The sequence below is a fragment of the Anomaloglossus baeobatrachus genome, chromosome 1, assembly GCF_048569485.1.
Source record: "Anomaloglossus baeobatrachus isolate aAnoBae1 chromosome 1, aAnoBae1.hap1, whole genome shotgun sequence".
In the NCBI taxonomy this organism is placed as follows: domain Eukaryota; kingdom Metazoa; phylum Chordata; class Amphibia; order Anura; family Aromobatidae; genus Anomaloglossus; species Anomaloglossus baeobatrachus.
In genome coordinates, this window is record NC_134353.1 from 585,481,372 (window position 1) to 585,505,638 (window position 24,267).

At 44.7% G+C, this 24,267-nt stretch overlaps 1 protein-coding gene across 2 annotated transcripts in view; it reads left to right on the forward strand.

The window, feature by feature from the left end:
- The window catches only part of MAMDC2 (MAM domain containing 2), a 171,116-nt gene that overhangs the window by 73,913 nt on the left and 72,936 nt on the right, over positions 1-24,267 (forward strand). For both annotated transcript variants that reach the window (XM_075340073.1, XM_075340065.1), the window contains exons 3-4: positions 17,881-18,149; positions 19,970-20,054. In XM_075340073.1, coding sequence (XP_075196188.1) covers positions 17,881-18,149; positions 19,970-20,054 — 354 coding nt within the window. The remainder of the gene's footprint in view (positions 1-17,880; positions 18,150-19,969; positions 20,055-24,267) is intronic.

The following is a 24,267-nucleotide window of genomic DNA, read 5'->3' on the forward strand; positions in this document are numbered from 1 at the left end:
TTCAACGGGTTTAGTTGGACTGATAAAGTTCACTTTGGGTCCCAGACTTGACCTGAACCCCAATGGAAGTCACTTATTGAACAGCTGGGGTCTCTGCCCACATACAGCCAGCCATAAACAGATCACTTCCAAGGGCAGGGTTTTTCCATTTATTTTTTTTGGTGCATACTACATCCAATCATTCTGTGGTTACTCCCATTGCGCGCTGATCAAACACTGCAAGTGGCTCACTCTGGGCTGAGCACCAAGCGAACCCAAGCACAGCAATGCTGGCATGAATGGTTTGCATACGTAAAAGGACCCGAACTCCGAACTCTGGTTTTTTTTGTAGTCTGTGTTTGGTACGAACACCGAAACTTTGGTTCACTGATTTCTATTCCCTATCCTAAATATAGATATTTATGGCATATGCATATGTGCAGCTACCTCTCTATACATTCCTTAGTTGAAAGCGGCATCCAGATAGATGTGGGTCCCAAAAATAGGATTGGCATCTATCATTAATGTCCATGTTGGGAATAGCTTTTTGCTATTCTGGTTATTGCACATTAATTGTGGATGCAATTGCATTACTGGATATTATACATGAATCTGGAATAGTCTATATACATTTAAATAAATCACTTGTTTACACCCATAAAATATATATGGTCAGAGTCTTGTAGAGAACAATGCATGTAAGTTGCATAGGAAGTAAAATATTTCATTAGTAAGCAATTGTCATGCGAATGGCAATGGAAGTATGCCGCACGACACAACCAACATAACAAGGGGTACACTGGTGACACTTTAACAATAGTGGGCCACTAGAGGAAAGATGGAACACCTGCTTCATTCACTTGCAGCTGTACCCTACACCCCTAGCCAGTTCCTATACAGGTTCCGTACCTGTTGCCAAACAGAATACCTGAGACCTTGAAATAGTACTGGCTAGTGAGCTGGCAGGTGAGGGACGTTAGCGCCACCACTGCACTAATAAAACACAAAGGGAAGGAAAGACAGACAGGGGGAAACACAACAACAGATTGCAGCAATCAGCACCAAGACTGCAGCCTACACAGAAACTTGCAGAAAAGTCTCCATTAACTCCTTCCACCTCCAGGCCAAGCATCCAAATGAGTAAGAGAATAACTGGCACCCTCTACTCGGAGCAGAGGGTATATACAGGGACTGGGAGTGGTCTAAACCAGAAACACCTGGGAAGGTAATCAGACTTCTTTCTGGCAATGAATACTGACATTAACCCTCTCCTCCCCAAAGGAAAGGGAATACATATAATCTGCAGAGTGTCAAGATAAAGAGACTCTGGCCCAGAACCTGTCGCTAGTCTCAACAACAGAGAGATGACAGTGACAGCAATATGTGGCCTGTGGTGACAACCTGTTTCATTGATACAATCCACAATGTCACTTCATGCTGGAAACTGCCTCATGCTGTATGTGACACTAGGAAACCATCATCCATCTCCTTATACTGTAGAGCTTTTCTGATGATTCACCCTACCTGATTTTGTTTTCCAAGATGAATTTATGGTAACCATAAAAATCCTTTTAACCCTCTTGTAGCATGAGGAACATTTCATCTTGTGGTGTGTTGGGACCAATGTGCCTCACACTGTAGCTATGTCAATCATTCCGCTACATGCTATGTTATCTGAAGAATTGTTGTAACATTTTTTATTTCTCTCGCTTGACACTAAAAATCATAAAATAAGCTTTACTAATCCATGTAAGGTCCAGGTTTGTGTCTCTGCTGCTGCCTTGGTCTTTGTTGAGACGCTGCAGTAGTGAAGTCACTAATAGTGCTGCAGCCAATCATCAGTTATGCCGATGTGGTTAGCACAAGTCTGCTTAGCCCAGTGATTAGCTGCAGCTGGTCATGTGCTGTTTGGCCATAATGTCACCACTGCAGCCTGTCAACTAAGATTGGAGCAGAGCGCTGGACCTGCAGTGGTTGAGCAAAGCTTATTTTAATATTGGCACAGTGAGTAAGCTAGAAGAATTATAAATCTTATAAAACCCCCTTTATCATTTTTTCCAGTCATGTAGATATTTTCTCTTGCTCTTTCTAAACGTTTAAATAACAAAAGAAAATAAAAAGGCGTATGTTTTCTAATGGAGAAAAACTCCTTTTAGCTGTAATTATGTAAGTGGTTTTACTTCCGGACACTTCACATTGCAATTATAGGTATAATACTGAATTTATACCAAGATGAGTTTAGTCTTCTCAAAATAGAAATAATGAAAGAGTGCAAGATGAAATTACCGGCTCAGAGTTTCAATTGTAAATTTACATGTATTATTGTAAGCAGCTTTGGTTTGGTTTGTTCTACAGATCATAGATCCACATGGTAACCATTGCTGTATGCTTTACAGGGGCCTGTTATATTACACTTACTGTAAATCTGCATCATCACTTGGTAACATTGACAGCAAAATGTAATGGTGGAAATTGTGTGACCTGACCACTTTGTGGTAGTGTGTATTTTTCTATGTGTTTTGGATACAGGTTTTATTGTGTGTTTTTTCTTTTCTTAATACAAACAGCTAAGGTTGTCTATACTATATTGCACAATTATAGTTTAGTTATAGTTAGGGACTAATCGGAAAAAGATTTTAGAAGCAAAATTGTAAATGTCTCATGTTCTTAACAGGCTGCATCGTGCAATGCACACATATCAAAAAGGGCACAAAGAAAGGAAACCGTAAAAGATGGACTAGATTCTTTATAACTACTTACAAAGGCTGAAAGATGGTAAACATTTACAGCTGGATTCACATATCACTTTTTCTGTACACAGGAATAGTTTTCATCAGTGTGCTGGATCCATTTGTGGTCCTTGATTCATCCGTTTTTGGTCCTTGTCAGTTTTTATCCTTGTGACATCTATTTTTCTTCCATGATAAAGTAGAACTGATGTCTTTTTTCCTAATTTCTGCTATCAACCAAACAGTGAAAAAAAGATTTGGCATCTATATAGTCTTCGTTTTTTGCAGATCCATTTCCTGGAATAGGCAGGTGTGACGCCCTGGTCGAGCCAGGTAGTCACAGATAGGGCCCCACACTACACCAGTCCCCTAACAAGGTGACAGTAGCCAAATATTTAAAACCCTGGTCACCTCCCTCATGGCTTGATGGACACACCAGGGGGCGGCGCCAGGCGGTTGGTAGACGCCCATCAAGGAGTTCAGATGGCCTGAGGCGGGAAAGTTCAGTTCACGTCTTGAGTTCAAGGTGGAGAGCTGTGTGCAGCTCCAGCAGAGGTGAGAACCAAAACCTGAACCAGTGCCAGGGTAGGAGCCCTGGTACTGCTGGCTAGGAGGCAGACGGCAGTCTCCGTCTGCAGGAGCCGGGAAGACGGCTCGGTGGAACCGAGGTGGACCAGGACAGGGTAGTGGCCCCCCGGTACCGACCCGGGGAACCGACTCGGAAACCGGAGCACAAAGGGGGTACTCAGACCCTGACACTAGGTCCAGAAGCTACTGGGGGCTAGCTAATTAACTGATTGCAGCTAGGACTATAGGTCCTGTCCCACCCAAAGTCCCGACTGAAGGCAACAGCCCAACGAGGGGGATAGAAAGCCACCGCCACGGCAGAGAGATCCCACGGGCCAGCACCTGCGGGCAAAGGGCTCCTCAGGCAACCACAAGCCGGGGAGCGGACTCCTGAAGTTGAAGCGTAGGTAGTTCACCATCACAAAGCAGGTGTGGGAGAAAGACAGAGACCACCAACTGGGTGGGGGACCAGACTACAGCCGGCTGCGGGCACCGACCACCATTACCTTGGTTTACCAGAGACTCGTTTGTTTACTAATAGTGAGTACATCAGTGCCCTCTGGCCGTCCATCTCCCTGCACCGCCCAACTCCCCCCAACGGGTCCCGGGGCCACCATCCCTACCCATGGAGGGGTTAACAACTTGCTGCGCAACATCTCCCCCGGGTGCCCCGTAACTGCAGTGATGGTGTCCACCTTCACCACATCCCGTGGGTGGTGTCACGAACTTAACACGGCTCCGGCAGTACACCTACGTCCCCAAGCCACAAACCCCTTTTTGATCGGAGTGACCGCAGGACGCCTGGGTCCGGAGACCCTCGAGCCACCCACTGAAGGTCCGGACCCGAGCAGCTCGGCTGCCGAGCACGGGGCGGCACACAAGTTTGGTATGCTTGGTTCCTTTAAGGCTAGTTTCACACTTGCGTTGGACGGCTTCCGTAGCATTGCGTTGTGTGACGAATGCAACGGATGTGTTGCATGTAGTGGCACAACGAATGCTACGGATCGTACAAAACAACGGAAAGCTTTTTTTTTTATTTTTTATTTTTTTTTTTCTTCTTTACAGTTTTACCGGCAGCAAACTATTGTGAACGATCAGCTGATCGCTCTCAATAGCCGGCGGCCGGTCGCTCAGCTGAGCGCTGTCACTTGCCGGCAGCCGAGCATGCCAGCGGGCGGGCGCTCAGGTGCTGTCACTTGCCGGCGGGCGGGCGCTCAGTTGAGCACTGTCACTTGCCGGCGGCCGGGCATGCCGGTGGGCGGGCGCTCAGTTGAGCACTGTCACTTGCCGGCGGCCGGGCATGCCGGCGGGCGCTCAGCTGAGCGCTGTCACTTGCCGGCCGCCGGGCATGCCGGCGGGCACTCAGTTGAGCGCTGTCACTTGCCGGCGGCCAGGCATGCCGGCGGTGCGAGTGCTCAGCTGAGCGCTCTCACTTGCCAGTGGCCGGGCATGCCGGCGGGCGGGCGCTCAGTTGGGCACTGTCACTTGCCAGCGGCCGGGCATGCCGGCGGGCGGGCGCTCAGTTGAGCGCTGTCACTTGCCGGCCGCCGGGCATGCCGGCGGGGGGGGTGCTCAGCTGAGCGCTCTCACATGCCGGCGGGCGCTCAGTTGAGCACTGTCACTTGCCTGCGGGCGGTCACTCAGCTGAGCGCTCTCACTTGCCTGCGGGCGCTCAGTTGAGCACTGTCACTTGCCGGCGGGCGGGCGCTCAGCTGAGCACTCTCACTTGCCGGCGACCGGGCATGCCGGCAGGCGGGCGCTCAGCTGAACATTCGGCCACCGCGAGACAAAATAAAGTTTGTGATTTAAAAAAAAAAAAAAAGAGCATGCGCAGTGAAATCCTGAGGATTCCGCTGCTCAAAAAACGTTACATACTGTGTTCCTCCCGCTGGGCGGAAGCAACGCAGCGTCGCCCAGCGCAATCAACGCAGGTCCTTTTGGCACAATCCGTCATCCATACAAGTCTATGGGAAACAGCGGAATCCGTTAACGGATTCCGCTGTTTTCCAAAAGGGCGGATTGTAACGGAAGGGAAACAATGCAAGTGTGAAAGTACCCTTAGCCTTTCTCACCTCAATCTTGCTGCCTTTCTTGAACAATTGGTAACATTACGGCCCTGTGCGCACTTACCGGATTTTGCCGCGGATTTTCTGCGGATTTGCTGCATATTTCGCTGCAGAAAATGTTCATAACATCTCTGCAGTGAATCACCAGCAAAACCTATGGGAAAAAAAATCCTGTGCGCACTAGGCGGAATTTGAAAGCTGCATGTTTTGCTGCGGGCTTCCCGCAGCAAAAACAATTGCATGTCAATTCTTTTCCGCACGTCGCTGCGGGATTTCACTCCATTGACTGCAATGTAATCGTGAAATCCCACAGGGAATAACGCAGGCAGCAAATTCTGTGCGGTTCATTGCGTTTTCCTGCGTTATTCCCTCTGGTATTTCGCGGTTTACCTGCGGTAATGTACATCGCTGCCCTGCGGTTTGCAGCAAAGTGATGTCATTATGACAGGAAGAGGAAGCGGAGTACAGAGTAAACACACACAGATCACACACAGACATAGAACACACACATCGCACTCACACACAGACATATAGAATACACATAGAAAGCAAACGGAAATATAGAAAAAAAAACACGTGTGCTCCGCTGTATATTTACCGTCCAGACGAGGTAAGCACACAGCGGCGGCCCGGTATTCTCAGGCTGGGGAGGGCGAGAGGCAGGGTTAATGTCCCCTGCCTCCCTCCCCCCTCCCACAGCCGAGAATATCAGCCGCAGCTGCCCCGGGACTGTCGCATGCATTATGTGGCAGTACCGGAGTGTCCCCAGCTCTTCTAGATGCCGTGATGCGGTGGCGATCCAGGTAATAAGGAGTTAATGGCGGCGGATCACCGCTATTAACTCCAGGCTTGATCATGGCAGCGTCTATGAGACAGCTGACATGATCAACCCGTAAGTAAAGTGAAAAAACACACACACCGAAAAATCCTTTATTTTAAATAAAACACAAAAAAGCCTCGTTCACCCGTTTATTAACCCCCGCCCCCGAAACACACCGCTCCGGTGTAATCCACACAGGACCGGCGTAATCCACGTCCTCCGATGCTGGCATCCAGAAGCGAGTGACACAGACACAGGCTGAATGCAGCCTCGCAGCGAGACAGCAGAGGTAACTCCAGCGTATTTCCCACGGCCGGTAATGTGAACTCACATTACCGCTCGGGAGAAATGCAGCGTGTGCTCACATGGACTCTGTCTATCCCTCTATTTCTCCTTCTATCTATCCCTCTATCTATCTATTCTTCTATCTATTCTGTCTATTTCTCTATCTATCTCAGAATTAAATGACTTTTTTTTTTCAATGTGCTTTATTGCATTGAATGCAATAAAGCACATATACCAACCCACACGCGGCAATACCGCGAACAATACCGCGGTAAAACCGCAGCAAACCGCATGCGGCTTTCGGGTGCGGTTTGCCGCGGTTTTTTACCGCGGGTGCAGTAATCTTTGAATGCCTGCGGAATTTTCTTGAGAAAATTCCATTTTCCAGTGCGCACATAGCCTAAAGGGAATCTGTCACCAAGTTTTTGCTATGTAATCTGAAACCAACATGATGTAGTGGAAGACAGACTGATTACAGTGATGTGTCATTTACTGGGCTGTGTTTTACTGTTTCAATAAAAATAGTCTTTTATCAGCATGATATTATCACTACAAGACAACTGGCCTCATGACTCCTAGTCCAAAAATTGCGCCCAGCATTGATTAGCAGCTATGGCTAAACAGAAAGCTGTTGTGTGGGAAGGATTATTCACAGCACAACATGTCTGCTTTGCTAGATCTGCAGCAGAGAAAACTGTGATTCTATCAGTAATCTAAGTGATAAAATGCCTGAGGGTCCCAGCTCCTAGCTCATGCTGCAATCAAATAGCATTGCAAAACCTGATAACAGTTTCCCTTTAAACCCTTCACAACCTATGATGTACCCATACATCATGGTTGGGAAGATGTTCCTGACTAGAGATGAGCGAACCGGTCCCGGTTCGGCTCGAGGCCGGTTCGCCGAACGGGGGTCCCGTTCGAGTTCGGCTCGTCGAACGTTCGACGAACCGAACTCGAACGTATAGGCTATAATGGGAGGCAATCACAAACACATAAAAATGCATGATAAATGTACACAAACAGTTAATAAACATTGCCATAACACTTACCGGTCCTCGCGATCCCTTCTGCACTCTGTCTCCTGCCGCTATTCCATCCGATGATCGCTGAATCCTCCCGGTGATGGCACTGCCAGCAGAGATGCAGGACCTATCGTGACGTCAAAATAGCCATGTGACCAGTCACGTGGCTATTATCTCATTGGCTACAGACTGGTCACATGACTATGACACGTCATGTAGGACCTGCGAGTGCATCTCTCCGGTACACGGTGCACATATGTGTATCGCCGTGTACCGGCGACATGCTCTAGCACACGGTCGACCCCCCGTTCCGTTAGGGACCGGCTGACACAGCCGGTCATTAACGGAGATCACCGTTGCCATAGCAACGCAGTTAGCGGTGATGTCACCGCTAACCGCGGCTCTGAGAGCACCGTTGCTATGGTAACGCGTCTGTCAGCGTTACCGCTGTTATCGCTGACAGCCAGCACTGATCACTCACGGAGTGAAGGCTGCACGCTGCTTCCCGATTGTAGTGATGATTGTAGTGAGGATGGAGGTTCCCCAGCCCCAAATGATGAGCTGGTGAATCTCATCCTTCCTCACTACAATCGTCACTACTACTACACTAGTGAGGATTGTAGTGAGGATGGAGGTTCCCCAGCCCCAAGTGATGAGCTGGTGAATCTCATCCTCACTACAATCGTCACTACTACTACACTAGAAAGAAAGAAGATAGAAGAGCAGGATCGTGGAGGGCTGACAGGGGGTAATAAAGATGGAGTCTCTGTATTTATTTCTATTAAAGTATTTTTTCTCTGTGTGGTGTTTTTTTTTAACCCTTTATTGGAGATTCTTAATGGCCGGGTCAAACGTGCCTGACATTAAGAATCTCTGGCTTAATACTGGCAAGTAAAACAAAGCCAGTATTAACTCATGATTACCCAACAAGCCACCCGGCTCCAGGGCTGTTGGAAGAGTTGGATACAGCGCCAGATGATGGCGCTTCTATGAGAGCGCCATTTTCTGGGACGGCTGCGGACTGAAATTCGCAGCAGAGGCGCCCAGAAACCTCGGGCTAACCTGTGCTGCGGATTCCAATCCCCAGCTGCCTAGTTGTACCTGGCTGGACACAAAAATGGGGAGAAGCCCACGTCATTTGTTTTTTAATTATTTCATGAAATAAGTGAAATAATTAAAAAAAACGGGCTTCCCTATATTTTTGGTTCCCAGCAGGGTACAAATAGGCAACTGGGGGTTGGAGGCAGCCCGTGGCTGCCTGCTGTACCTGGCTAGCATACAAAAATATGGCGAAGCAGACGTCATTTTTTTGGTGGGCAAAAAACTTCTGCATACAGTCCTGGATGGAGTATGCTGAGCCTTGTAGTTCTGCAGCTGCTGTCTGCTCTTCTCCATACAGACAGACAGCAGCTGCAGAACTACAAGGCTCAGCATACTCCATCCAGGACTGTATGCAGAAGTTTTTTGACCCCTGAAAAAATTATGTGGGCTTCGCCATATTTTTGTATGCTAGCCAGGTACAGCAGGCAGGTACGGCTGCCCCCAACCCCCAGTTGCCTATTTGTACCCGGCTGGGAACCAAAAATAAAGGGAAGCCCTTTTTTTATTATTTCATAAATTTCATGAAATAATTAGAAAACAAATGACGTAGGCTTCGCCCCATTTTTGTGTCCAGCCAGGTACAACTAGGCAGCTGGGGATTGGAATCCGCAGCACAGGTTGGCCTGTCCAGAAACCTCGGGCTAACCTGTGCTGCGGATTCCAATCCCCAGCTGCCTAGTTGTACCCGGCTGGACACAAAAATGGGGCGAAGCCCACGTCATTTGTTTTTTAATTATTTCATGAAATAAGTGAAATAATTAAAAAAAAACGGGCTTCCCTATATTTTTGGTTCCCAGCCGGGTACAAATAGGCAACTGGGGGTTGGAGGCAGCCCGTGGCTGCCTGCTGTACCTGGCTAGCATACAAAAATATGGCGAAGCTCACGTCCTTTTTTTTGTAGTTTTTTGGCAAAAAAAATAAAAAATGCTTCCCTGGATTTTCCATTGCCAGTGAAGGTAACACCAAGCAGTGGGGGTTAGCAGCCAGTAGCTGCTTGGATTACCCTTAGCTAGCAATACAAAAAATGCAGCGGGAGCCCATATATATTTTTTTTAATTATTTATTTAAATAACTAAAAATAAAATGGGCTTCCCTGTATTTTGATTGCTGGACATCACAGTGCTGTAAAAATAAATCTTTAAAAAAATGACGTAGCGCTCCGCGGTATTTTTGATTCTCAGCGCAGATAAAGCAGACAGCTATGGGTTGCCACCCCCATCTGCCTGCCGTTACCTTGGTTGGCAATCAAAATACAGGGAAGCCCATTAATTTTTTCTATTTAAAAAATAGTTAAAAAAAAAATGACGTTGGGTCCCCCCATTTTTGATAGCCAGCTAGGGTAAAGCAGACGGCTGTAGCCTGAAAACCACAGCTGGCAGCTTTACCGTGGTTGGGGATCCAATGTGGAGGTCCCCTCAGGCTCTTTTTTATAATTATTTTATAAATATTAATAATTACACAATAAAAGTAGGGTCCCCCCCAAATTGGATCACCAGCCAAGGTAAAGCTGACAGCTGTGGTCTGGTATTCTCAGGGTGGAAAGGTCCATAGTTATTGGGCCTTCACAGCCTAAAAATAGCAGGCCGCAGGCACCCCAGACGTGGCGCATCCACTAGATGCGCCAATCCTGGCGCTTCACCCCAGCTCATCCCGTGCCCTGGTGCAGTGGTAAACGGGGTAATAAATCGGGTTGATACTAGCTGTAAAGTCACCTGAGATCAAGCCCAGCAGTTTGTGATGTCATGGCGTCTATTAGATACCCAACATCATAAACTGTCAGTACTAACAAAAACAAAAAATCGACAAAAGAAATTTATTTGAAAAAACAGTCCCCAAAACATTTCCTCTTTCACCAATTTATTGTAAGAAAAAAAATAAAGGGGTCCCACGACGACTCTGGACCGTCTAGAATATGGGGGGGAGACACTCAGGGAACGTATCCCCCATTTTCTAGGAGTGCGGACCCTTCATGTGAGGAGTGTGGGTGCAATGAATCTGCACTCACTCTCCCCGAGTCCACAGCAGCAGAGTCCATGTCGTAATGGTTGCTACCAAAGCTGCAATGCCCTGCTCATGAGGTAAGGGCATGCCTAATCAGGAGAACTACTGTAGAGGAAGCTCTGCTCACTGGTATATAGGTGCTCAGAGGTAATAATAGATAAAATTAGTGAGTAGCCTCGGCACTCTAAATCTCCCAGACTAAGTCAGTAAGTCACAACGGATAGTAATGCAAAATCACTCTTTATTGGTCCGTATTAAGAAAAAAAAAATTTTCATAAGCATATATGTTTTTGTCCAAAACAAGTTACAAATGACGTTTCGGCCTGAGCCTTCGTCAGATTGGACTTATCTGCATGTAATCATGAAAAATGACAATAATCAATATCACATAAGAGTGAGAGAACAATAACATAAACTAGAACAATGTAGAGGTACAATTGGGATGCAGCAAAAAAATTGCAACACAGCAAGAAATGAAACACATGATACAAATGTCATAATACAGTACAAGGACAATATAGTAATGACAAATATGGGGTCAGAGTAGACTTAGACAGCTCTGGTACGAAAGAGATGTCAATCATAAAGTAACATGTGCAGTAGGTGTAGAGCTACAGTATGCATGGCAGAGCTAATGGGTAGACCGACCATAGAAAAAGAACAGAGAAAAAGTGGAGAAAAAGTGGAGAAAAAAGTGGAGAAAAAGTGGAGAAAAAAAATGGAGAAAAAGTGGAGAAAAAGTGGAGAAAAAGTGGAGAAAAAGTGGAGAAAAAAATGGAGAAAAAGTGGAGAAAAAGTGGAGAAAAAGTGGAGAAAAAGTGGAGAATAAGTGGAGAAAAATGTGGAGAAAAAAGTGGAGAAAAAGTGGAGCAAAAGTGGAGAAAAAGTGGAGAAAAAAATGGAGAAAAAGTGGAGAAAAAGTGGAGAAAAAGTGGAGAAAAAGTGGAGAAAAAAATGGAGAAAAAATGGAGAAAAAGTGGAGAAAAAGTGGAGAAAAAGTGGAGAAAAAGTGGAGAAAAAGTGGAGAATAAGTGGAGAAAAAAGTGGAGAAAAAAGTGGAGAATAAGTGGAGAAAAAGTGGAGAAAAAGTGGAGAAAAAGTGGAGAAAAAGTGGAGAATAAGTGGAGAATAAGTGGAGAAAAAAGTGGACAATAAGTGGAGAAAAAAATGTAGAAAAAGTGGAGAAAAAATGTAGAAAAAGTGGAGAAAAAATGTAGAAAAAGTGGAGAAAAAATGGAGAAAAAGTGGAGCACCCTTTGGTGCCTTTCATGTGGCACTAAGGGGTGCTTAGCTTTGTATTTAGCCAAAAAAATGAAAAAAAAAATGACGTAGGGTTCCCCCTAGTTTTGTAGCCAGCTAGGGTAAAGCAGACGGCTGCAGCCTGCAGACCACAGCTGGCAACCTCACCTTGGCTGGTAATCCAAAACTGAGGGCACCCCACGCTGTTATTTTAAATTAAATAAATAATTAAAAAAAAAAACACGTAGGGGTCCCCCAATATTGGATCACCAGCCAAGGTAAAGCAGACAGCTGGGGCCTGATATTCTCAGACTAGGGAGGTCCATGGTTATTGGACTCTCCCCAGCCTAAAAATAGCAGGCCGCAGCCGCCCCAGAAGTGGCGCATCCATTAGATGCGCCAATCCTGGTCCTTCGCCCCAGCTCATCCCGCGCCCTGGTGCGGTGGCAAACGGGGTAATATATGGGGTTAATACCAGATGTGTAATGTCACCTGGCATCAAGCCCTGGGGTTGGTGAGGTCAGGCGTCTATCAGATACCCGACATCACCAACCCAGTCAGTAATAAAAAAAAATAGACAACAAACACATTTTTATTTGAAAAAACACTCCCCAAAACATTCCCTCTTTAACCAATTTATTAGAATGAAAAACAAATCCAGGTCTGGTGTAATCCAAGGGGTTGCCATGACGACCCACACTGTCCCAGTCAATGAAGAGCAGAATGTTCCCCATTGGCTGGGAGAGCAATGCAGTGACCTGAGCTAACATCAATGGGTCAGCCCAGGTCACTGCAGGGGATGACAAGTGCTGCTGTCAGCGAGGTACATTACCTGCGCTGATCTCCAGCACTGCCGACAGCCCCTGTCACTGAGGTCAATGACCGCCCGGCGCCTTCCCCTCAAGTATCGCGAGAGGTCCGTGACGTCACCGCTAGTCAGTCTCGGGTCGGAAGCGAGAGGTGATGTGACAAGCGGCGGCCATGGAGGACAGTGACAGCGCTGAGGTCGGGATGGCGGGACTTCATCACCGCAGGTAAGCCGAGCGGGGGGGGGGGGTGTATATGTGTGTGTGTGTGTGTATGTGTATGTGTGTACATGCCGCGGGCAGGAGGGGGCGGAGCGAGCTGAGCGGGGAAGTGTGGGCTTGTGGGCTTCCTGCACGTAACTAAGATAAACATCGGGTTACTAACCAAAGCGCTTTGCTTGGATACCCGATGTTTATCTTGGTTACCAGCTTCTGGCAGGCTGCCAGCGATGGCTCCTGCACACTGTAGCTGTAAAAAGCCCTGCTTTTTGCTGCTAGAACCGTTCTCGAACGTATCTAGAACTATCGAGCTTTTGCAAAAAGCTCGAGTTCTAGTTCGATCTCGAACAGCCCCAAAAATCACTCGAGCTTAGAACTGGAGAACCTCGAACCGCGAACCGCGCTCAACTCTATTCCTGACCTATGATGTATAGGTAAGTCATGGCGATCTTGCGAGGCAAAGGAGCTGTGTATGCACAATCTGCTACAAGAGCTTGGCATAATTTATAGTCGAGCTCTGGCTGTCACAGCCAGGGACAATCACCATGTCGCCCCTGACTGTTTAACTTCCTAAATGCCGAAATCAATAGCAATTGCTGCATTTAGGGGCATGGAGAGGGAGTGTGCACCTCTCCCATGTGATCAGGACCCCCGCAATGTGATCAAAAAGGACCGATCGGCTATGGCAAGAATCTTAGACCATACCAGGAGCAGGGTCTAAGACACTTGTGTCAGTGTTTCACTGACAAGTATAATGTATTGCAATGCATCCACTGTCTCACCTGGGACACAATGACGGAGCCACCGATGTGTGAGTAGTGATGTCAGTGAGTTCACCTGAGGTCACAACTGCCGCTTCCCACGTTTTCCCAACTATGACCTCAGGTGAACTCACCTGAGATGAACTCATTGAACTTAGTGAACTCACCTCAGGTGAACACATTGAACTCAATGCCAGATTACCGGATTATGCTATGTGCGCACGTTGAGTATTTGGTTGCAGAAATTTCTGCACCAAATGTGCATCTTCTGTCAAAAAAACACACTGAAAATGCGTAAAAAATGCATTGCGTTTTTCTGCCAGGAGACGCAAACAAATACTCAACGTGCACACAAAGCCTAATCCAGTAATTCAGCACTAAGTTAAATGAGTTCACCTAAGGTGAGTTCAATGAGTTCTCCTCAGGTGAGTTCACCTAAGATCACAGCTGGGGTACCATGGGAACCGGCAGCTGTGACCTCAAATAAACTCACTGATGTCACTGCTCTCACAGCTGCGACTCCGTCAGTGTGTCCTGCAGGCCGTCAGTGATTGGTCACGCTTTCTAATGTGACCGCACACTGCGACCTTAGGATGTAGCAGAGCTGGGATCATCGTGAGATGTTGTGGTGTGTATTACATCTAACATGGAGGGTTGTTTTGGGTGTTAATAAATTGGTGGTCTTTTTAAATAAAGGAGTTTTCTCTGTGTTTTGTGTTTATGTCCTTTTACTTGCACAATTATTAATGGGAGGTCTCATAGACCCCTAACAATTACTAATACAGGACTTTATGGCAGCTGTGATTTTTTGACATATCACAGCTGTCAATAACCCCTTTTATTACCCTGATTGTCACTGCACCAGAGTAATAGGGATGATTTGGGTAAGCTCCAGGATTGGCACATCTAATGGATGTGCCAATTCTGGGGCGGCTGCGGGCTGCTACTTTTAGGCTGAGGAGGGCCCAATAACCATGGGTCTTCCCAGCCTGAGAATACCAGCCACCAGATGTCTGCTTTATTTATTTATTTAAAAAATTAGGAAATTACACTTGGGATCCCTCATATTTTCTTACGCAGCCAGGATAAAGCACACAGCAGGGGGCCGCAGCCTCTAGCTGTCTGCTTTATCTGTGCTGGGAATCAAACTCTGGGGGGACCCTATGCCATTTTTCCAATTGTTTATTTATTTTTACACTTTACTTTGGGGACAGCTAGTGTGAAGGCAACCAATCACAGACCAAGCACAGAGTTTGGGGGTGCAGTCTGACTGCAACATATCACAGGCAATGTTGCAGATAGTGAGCAGAGAATATTCAAAAGGTTTAATGAGCGGCGCCGGAAGCAGTGTAATAGCCTCACGGAAACTTGGTAAGTATAATTGTCATACTTAAGTCCCCATTTTGCTTCCTTTTTCCTTTTTAAAAAATTTACAAATTGGAATAGTAACATGGACTTTCATTTGAAGTCCTTGTTCGGGGATACTAGATGTCCGGTACGGACCCCAAACTTTACAGTTCGGCTTCACCCAGCTCTACTTCTGAGATTTGCACCGTGCCTCAAAAGTAGTTTTTGACACATATGGGGTATTGGCAAACTCAGGAGAAATTGTGTAACAAAATGTATGGTTCATTCTCTGCTTTTACCCTTTTTAAAAATTAAAACTTTGGAGCCAAAACAACATTTTAGTGGAAAAATGTTCATTTTTTTTTTAATCTTTATAGCCCAGCCCAGTATTATAGAATTTCATGAATCACCTGAGTGTTAAAATTGCTCACTCCACCCTTGATGAATTATTTGAGAGGTGTAGTTTCCAGAATGGATTTACATGTGGGGGAGTTTCTGCTGTTTTGACATGTCAGGCAATCTTTAAATGGGACATGGCATTGGCAATCTATTCCAGCCAAAAGAGCGTTTCTTCCATTCAGGGCCCTGCCATGTATCCAAACAATAGTTTTTCACCCCATATGGGGTATCCCTGTACTGTAAGAAATTGCACAACACATTGTATGGTCCACTTTCTCCTGTTACGTTTGTGAAAATAAAAAAAATTGGGAATAAAGCAACATTTTATGGTAAAAATATATTCTTACATTTTCATGGCTCTATATATATTATATACCTACAAAAGACCTTCATATTCAATAATATAAATATTCAAAGACCATAATGATTCAGATACAATATATATTTTATTTATTATTTATACAAAATAGGTCTAGGACTACAAAGAGGACAGAAAAATACACAGACTATGCATATAAAAGGTTATAAAAACCGAAGGGGTGTGTGTGTTCAACACGTATGGTCTGAGCATAACATGATTATATAGGTGTATAAATGAACAACATGATTACATATAATGAAATGCATGATTGCAAAAATAACTTATATGACATGATTAAAACATCCAAGTTGGTGTTGGAAAGGAGCCTGAATTCATGGAGAAAAATAGTTTATTTTGTACCATAACCCCAAGTATCTAGAGTGCCTGACTATGAGCTGAAACGGCAATTAATGAATTCTTATAGATCAATAATGCCTGAATACATATAAAGGAACAACTTAATGCTTATTACAGTACAGCATTAAACAGTGGATGCCGCCAGCAGATTTAATCACTTGAAAACGACTCTTATATTGTACTAGATCAAGGTTACCAATAGTCAGGTTCTATGATCTAAGTATGACAATAGAACCATGAATGTAAATAGAGGGTTGCAGTCACAGCATCAATATTTGTGCCCATGTAGGGAGCCCAGGACAGGTAGAGGTACAATGACCTACTCAGGAACCGCTTCAGACCCTGTGCACACACACCGCCCTGCACCTTTCATGGCTCTACATTATAACATTTTGTGAAGCACCTTTCGGTTAAAGGTGCTCATTACACCTCTAAATAAATTCCTTGAGTGGTATAGTTTCCAAAATCGGGTCATTTGTGGGGTGTTTCTACTATTTAAGAACATTAGGAGCTCTCCAAATGCTACATGACATTCACAATCTATTCTAGCCAATTTTGCGCTTCAAAATTCAAATAGCACTCCTTCCCTTCCAAGCCCTGCCATGCGCCCAAACAGTAATTTTCCATCACATATGGGATATCCGCGTACTCAGGAAAAATTGCACAACAAATTGTACCATCCATTTTTTCCCGTCAGCCTTGTGAAAATGAAAAAAATGGTGGTTTTGAGTAAAACATGTTCTTTTATTTTCATGGCTCAGTTTCCACTGTTTAGGCATATAAGGGGCTCTGCAAACACAACATGGCATCCGCTATCTATCAACATAATTCTGTGCGCCAAAATTTAAATAGCGCTCCTTCACTTCTGAGCTCTACTGTGTACCCAAATAGTAGTTTTCCACCACAAGTTTCGGTGTACTCAGGAGAAATTGCACAACAAATTGGAGGGTGCAATTTCTCTTACCCTTATGAAAAATGACAAATTTGGGGCTAAAGTATAATTTTTGTAGGAACAAGTAAAATTTGCATTTTTTACTTTCATATTGCTGTAGTTCCTGTGAAGCATCTGAAAGGTTAATAAACTTCTTGCATGTGGTTTTGAGCACATGCAAGGGGTGCAGTTTTTAGAACGGTGTCATATTTGGCTATTTTCTATCATACATGCCCATCAAAGTCACTTCCAATGTGATGTAGTCCCTTAAAAAAATGGTTTTGTACATTTTGTTAGGAAAATGGGAAATTGTCGATAAACTTTTAACTAGAGATGAGTGTACCCGACCTTTAAAGTTCGCTGTTCGCACCGATCACAGACTTTACAAAAAACAATCAGTGTTCGAGTTTGCCGTTCGGGTGCTTTATGTATGAAAACCACTTGAGGGAGCATCACTGTGCTCGGATCCGCTCGGTGCTCGGCCCAGCACGAGCCGCATGCAGTGTTTGAATGGCTTGCACTGGGGGTAAAATCAATGTTATTGGATGTAGTGAAATTGCAAAATTTTTATCAAATTTCTGCTTTTTTTTTTCTACAAATAAACATAAAAAATATTGTCTTAAATTTACCACTAACATGAAGTACAATATGTCGTGAAACAAAATCTCAGAATCACTGGGGTCCATTGAAGTGTCCCACAGTTATTACCACATAAAGTGACACTGGTCTGAATTCTAAAAATTCGCCTGGTCATAAAGGTGAAAACAGGATGGGTGGTAAAGGGGTTAATCTCACAGGCTTGTGCTTTTCAGCGCTAACATACATACAGAATTGTTGTATGTATAGTATAGAAAATACCCTCAGTTAATTGCATTTCTTTTCCTTTTCAGGTCATTATGTTTCAGTAGATACAACGCGTGGATTTCATGGGCAGAAGTCTGTTCTTCTCAGCCCTGATCTCCAGCCCGATGAATGGAGCTGTCTTAGACTGGTTTATCAAATTACTGGACCGGAGTTCTCCCTTAATCCCAGTATGTTAAATGTTTTCATCAGGCCAGAGGGAGAGAGCTTTGATAACCTTCTATGGTCAAGCCAAGAACAGTCAGATGGCTGGTTAATAGCGAGTATTGACTTAAGAAACTCAACAAAAAAGTACAAGGTAAACAATTATTACTTGTTTTCATTATTTTACTATGTTTAGTGTGAGAAATGCATAAACTAAATAAATAATAAACTATATACAAATTTATTTATGCATAGGCTCATAGTTAACTCAAATCTCACTTTAGTAAATTGGAAAATGAAAAATGATAAAGGAAAGCAACTATGGAGATTTCATATTCCCAATGCTTGCTCTTAAAGTTTCTCTCTCCATTCACAAAATACTGTGCTGATATTTCTAAGACAGTAAAGCGGGCTTTACACGCTACGATATTGTTAACGTATTATCGTCGGGGTCACGGTGTTTGTGACGCACATCCAGCGAAGTTAACGACATTGCAGCATGTGACACGTACGAGCGACCTTAGTCGATCGCAAAAGTGGCCAAAATTGTTCGCCACGGAGAGGTCGTCCTGAATCAAATAATCGTTAATTGTTTATTAGCGATGTTGTTCGTTGTTCCTGCGGCAGCACACATCGCTATGTGTGAGACCGCAGGAGCGACAGACATCTGCTTACCTCCGTCCACCGGCAATGCGGAAGGAAGGAGGTGGGCGGGATATTACGTCCCGCTCATCTCCGCCCCTCCGCTTCTATTGGCTGTCCGCTTAGTGACGCCGCAGTGATGTCGCTATGATGCCAAACGCACCTCCCCCTTGAGGGAGGTATTGTTCGGCGGTCATAGTGACGTCGCTGCACAGGTATGTGCGTGTGACGCTGTGGTAGCGATAATGTTCACTACGGCAGCGAACACACAATATCGCACGTACGACAGGGGCAGGTGCTATCGCGCTCGACATCGCTAGCCGATGCTAGCGATGTCGCAGCGTGTAAAGCCCGCTTAATACTAAAGTGGGCTTTACACGCTACGATATCGTTAATGTTTGGTTGCCGGGGTCAAGTTGTTAGTGACGCACATCCGGCGTCATTAACGATATCGCAGCGTGTAATACTTACCAGCGACCTTAGGCAACCTCAAAAATGGTGAAAATCGTTCACCATAGAGAGGTCGTCCCAAAGTCAAAAATCGGTAAGGGTTGTTTAGCGTTGTGGTTCATCGCTCATGCGGCAGCACACATCGCTATGTGTGACACCGCATGAGCGAGGAACGTCTCCTTACCTGCCGCCGGCCCCAATGAGGAAGGAAGGAAGTGGGCGGGATGTTACGTCCTGCTCATCTCCGCCCCTCTGCTTTGATTGGCCGGCCGCTTAGTGACGTTGCGGTGACGTCGCTATGATGCCGAACGTCCCTCCCCCTTGAAGGAGGGATTGTTCGGCAGTCACAGCACCGCCGCCGACCAGGTAAGTAAGTGTGACGCTGCGTAGCAATAATGTTCGCTACGGCAGCGATCACAAACAATCGCACGCGCGACGGGGGCGGGTATTTACACGGTCGCTATCGCTAGAAATTGCTAGCGATATCGCTACCGTGTAAAGCCCCCTTAAGGCCTCATTCACACATCAGTAATGTTGATCAGTATTCCATAAGTATTTACAGTATATACCAAAACCAGAAGTGTCTCCAAAACACAGAGCAGGCGTCAATTTTCCAATTTTAGGCTTTCTACGTAAGTTCCACTCCTAGCTTTGGCATACATACATTGATGCAAAATACTGACATGTTTTTAAGGGCTAAAATATAAAAAAAATAAAAAATTGCCCGATTTTAATATAGAAAAAAACAGACAATTTTTCATCGACATTGTCATTTGTATGGATAGTTTTTATACATCTGCAGTGAATAAAACTTAAAAGACCAAATACAGCATTGTATGTTAAAGAATTATAATAAAACTGTAACACTTAACTCTGTTGTAGATCTTATTGGAAGGAATACTTGGAGCTGATGAAAAAAGCAGCATAGCAATTTATGAGTTAAAAATGACCACTGGATATTGCATTGGTAAGCTTGAAAATCGTAGTGCATTGCTGAATTAATGCACATTACTTTTTAGAGTAAAGGAAACTTGGGATCCCAGGTGGCCCAATCAGTCGGAAGATGTGTAACAAAAAAAGATTGAATTCTTTATTTCTTCATGAATAAAAAATAATAGAATTCAGCTACAAAAGCAGATAAAACAACTGACGTGTTTCTGGTGCCATGTTTGCCATTAGTCATAATATAATGTTAAGGAACCACTTTTTGCATGTCTTCTACAGCATCAAGAGTAAAATCCAGAGGAAATTTGAAACACAAAGGAAGACACTTCCAACACTTCCAGAAAGCACAGAACAAAAATTACAACAATACTATTATAGACTATGAACCCTTCTGATCTACAACAAGGAAAAGACGCTACATAGACTGCGCCTCAATTCAGGACCTACTACAAACAGGTTGAAAGCAAAGCCAAAACCTGACAACTTGGACAACCACTCCATTCAGTAGTAAATGGATAGAGCTCCGCTGCGACCGTCAACAAATCGGTGCTCAGAAAAATAATAGATAATGAATAGAATATAAATTTCTGGCACACATGGGTTTGTGAAGAAATAATATTTTTTAATTTTTAAGTGATTTCTGCAAAGAGTCACACCTCCAGTCTTGCCAACGTTTCGGCTCTTACATTCAAAACCTTCGTCTGGGCAAAATGGATATTGATGGATTTGCAGAAATCACTTAAAAATAAAAAAATATTATTTCTTCACAAACCCATGTGCGCCAGAAATTTAAATTGTATTCAACCACTCCATTCAAGACACAAAAGCATCTAACTGTGTTATCAATCTCTCGGATTATACACCCAACAAAGTGGATCTTGCTGTGCTTTCTAGGGGACTCTCATTTTGTCCTACTAAAGCTCTAGACAAAACTGAACTCTGCAGCGACATGGAAGATTACTTCAAGAGACTACGCCTGAATGAATATTTTAACAATGCATATGATCAGAATCTACCCAAAATGAAGGTAGACAGATCTTGACAACCAAAAAAAGGTCAGAGTGGACACCTGCACCTGGACGCAACCCTCATTTGGATAACTATATAGACACTTTCATACATTTGGTAAAATCCACTATCCTAGACACACACAAAAGGCAACCATCCAACATCAGTGCCCAGAAGAGAAGGGCCATAAAATCTTTGAAAAGCAACAAAAAAATCATCATTAAACCTGCAGACAAGGGGGTGCAATAGTCATGATGAACAAATCAAATCAGACTACATGAAGGAAGCACACAGACAACTGATGGACACACACTACTATAAAAAATTGGAGTCTGACCCTATACAGGACTATTACAAGGAACTTAACAAGTTGGTATCTTGTCTGCCTGAAAAATCCTTAAGAGCTGATACCGGTAAGTCCAAGAATAAGCACATTCTACATGCTTCCCAAAATTCACAAATCTGGAAATCCAGGAGACCCATCATTTCATGTGTGAACACCCTCACTGAATAAGTCTCTGGATGAGTAGAGGGTATCCTTAAACCCCTGGTAAGGGATACAACCTGCTACATCCAGGACACAACTGACCTCCTGAAAAAAATATCAGCAATAGGTCTTTTACCAGAAGGAACCATCCTCGCCACCATGGATTTGGAATATTTGTTGTAGTGAATACATTTTCCAGTTTGGGGCTTCCTCTTGTGGTCAGTGTTGGCGGTGCAGTTGATTTGTGGAATGAAAGTCACACACCTGCAGAGGACTAGCAATCAGGGTCAGATTGGGACTATATAACTGAGTAGTTTTCTCTTGTTACTTGCCAGTGCTCAATGGTCTCCTGTGTGTTAAGGACATTCTGTAACCAGCCCTACTCACTACCAGAACTCCTCTCAGATAAGTGGTCTTTGTACCTCTGCTGTTTGTTTTCCACTTTTTTGTTGTTTTTTTCTGCTTTGATACTAATGTTTGATTCCTATTTTGTCTGTGTGGAGTTCTTGGTGTAATGGGATCATTCCCTGCTGGGAATGTCTGTATACTTAGCCAGGGCTGGCCTTAGCCTGAATGGCGCCCTGTGCAAAACTGCCCTTTGGTGCCACCCCCCTACTGATTTTGTACCCAGTTTCCAGGAAACAAACGAGGACCAGAGGCAATTTTTTTTATATCCTAAGAAAATTGATTTCTTCAAATGTACAATAAAGTCCTCCAGATTTGTGCTGGAGAATCTGCTTCTCAACTCCACATTAATTCCACCACATCTGAAATTATTGTTATTGGGGTCTTCTCATCTCGTACATACTGTATGCCTGTATATTACATTATGGATGGTACATCTGGATCCCCCCCAATGGGGCGCACATGTATCTGGAGAATGAGGTGCTCCTGCTCTTTGTGGAGAGATGGTATAAATTCCTATACACTTAGAGCGGCGCAGGTCGTGGTCCCATTGGTGGGATCGACAACTACTATACAAATCCTGAGGATAAATGCACCAGATGATAGCAGACAAGGCACTATGGAGCCGGCGGCCGATGCTGTGTGTACGCCGGACCAAAAAGTCCAAAATACAGATGTTAAAGGGGAATGTATGAAATTAGAAAAAAATCTCTGCTTTCTACATAATAAAGAGTCCTCAGGTGATATGTGTCGCTGCCTCTCAGCTCCAATGACCTGAACAGACTGAGCTGCAGTACCACATACACACCATAAGGATGGGGGGCGCTGTGTATGTGTCGCTGCCTCTCAGCTAAAATGACCTGAACAGACTGAGGTGCAGCACCACATACACACCATGAGGGAGGGGCACGGGTGTATGGAAGAACTACGGCATATATATTGTAATCCCTTTATTAACCAGACTGGGCACACCCCATTTGGCAATGCTGCAAATAATTTTGTTGGAAAATTTGTAAGATAAATCCACACCAAATAATGTAATATTCTCTAGAACTTCATAATGCACACCTGCTGCAGAACCTCAAAATACACACCTCAGATGCTATAGAACCTCATTATACACATCTCAGCTGCTGCAAAATCTCATAATTCACCTCAGTTGCTTCAGAACCCCAAAATACACATCTCACCTGCTGCAGAACCCCATAATACACACCTCAGCTGCTGCAGAACCCCATAATACACACCTCAGCTGCTGCAGAACCCCATAATACACACCTCATCTGCTGCAGAACCCCATAATACACACCTCAGCTGCTGCAGAACCCCATAATACACACCTCAGCTGCTGCAGAACCCCATGATACACACCTCAGCGGCTGCAGAACCGCATAATACACATCTCAGCTGCTGCAGAACCCCATAATACACACCTCAGCTGCTGCAGAACACCATAATACACATCTCAGCTGCTGCAGAACCCCATAATACACACCTCAGCTGCTGCAGAACCCCATAATACACACCTCAGCTGCTGCAGAACCCCATAATACACAACTCAGCTGCTGAACCCCATAACACACATCTCAGCTGCTTCAGAACCGCATAATACACACCTCAGCTGCTACAGAACCCCATAATACACACCTCAGCTGCTGCAGAACCCCATAATACACACCTCAGCTGCTGCAGAACCCCATAATACACACCTCAGCTGCTGCAGGACCTCATCATACACAACTCAGCTGCTGCAGAACCTCATAATACACCTCAGTTGCTGACGATGGATTACATTGATAGAATGGCCTTCATAACAACATTAAGGCTAAGTTCACACAGGACATCTTTTGTAGCATTTTTGAGGTCACAAAGATGCCCCTGCATGCATTTCCTCCTCCCAGCAAAGTCTATGGGATTTCTCTTTCGCTGTCCACATTGGGCATCTTTTGTTGGCTGCGTTTTTGAAGATGCAGCATGTTAGTTCTTTTTGCGTTTTCGTTTTTGAACCCTTCCAGTCAATAGATTAGACTTAAAAACCGCATTAGGCAAAACGCGGTAAAAATGTGTCAAAAACACATTGCGTTTTTTTATGAGTTTTTGCTGCGGTGCATTTTTGGTGTATTCTTGGGACAAAAACACTGCATATTTGTGGTATAAAAGATGCCCCGTGTGAACATCCCCTACAACATTCCATGTGATATGCAGACGGCAGTGACGCCATGTAACATGAGACTCCACTGTTATTTGCTACCAGGTAAGGAATCTGACAGCTGATTCCTCCTGCACGACCCCCGAGTGGAAGGAATCAGACACCGGCTCCATTATTGCAGTCGTG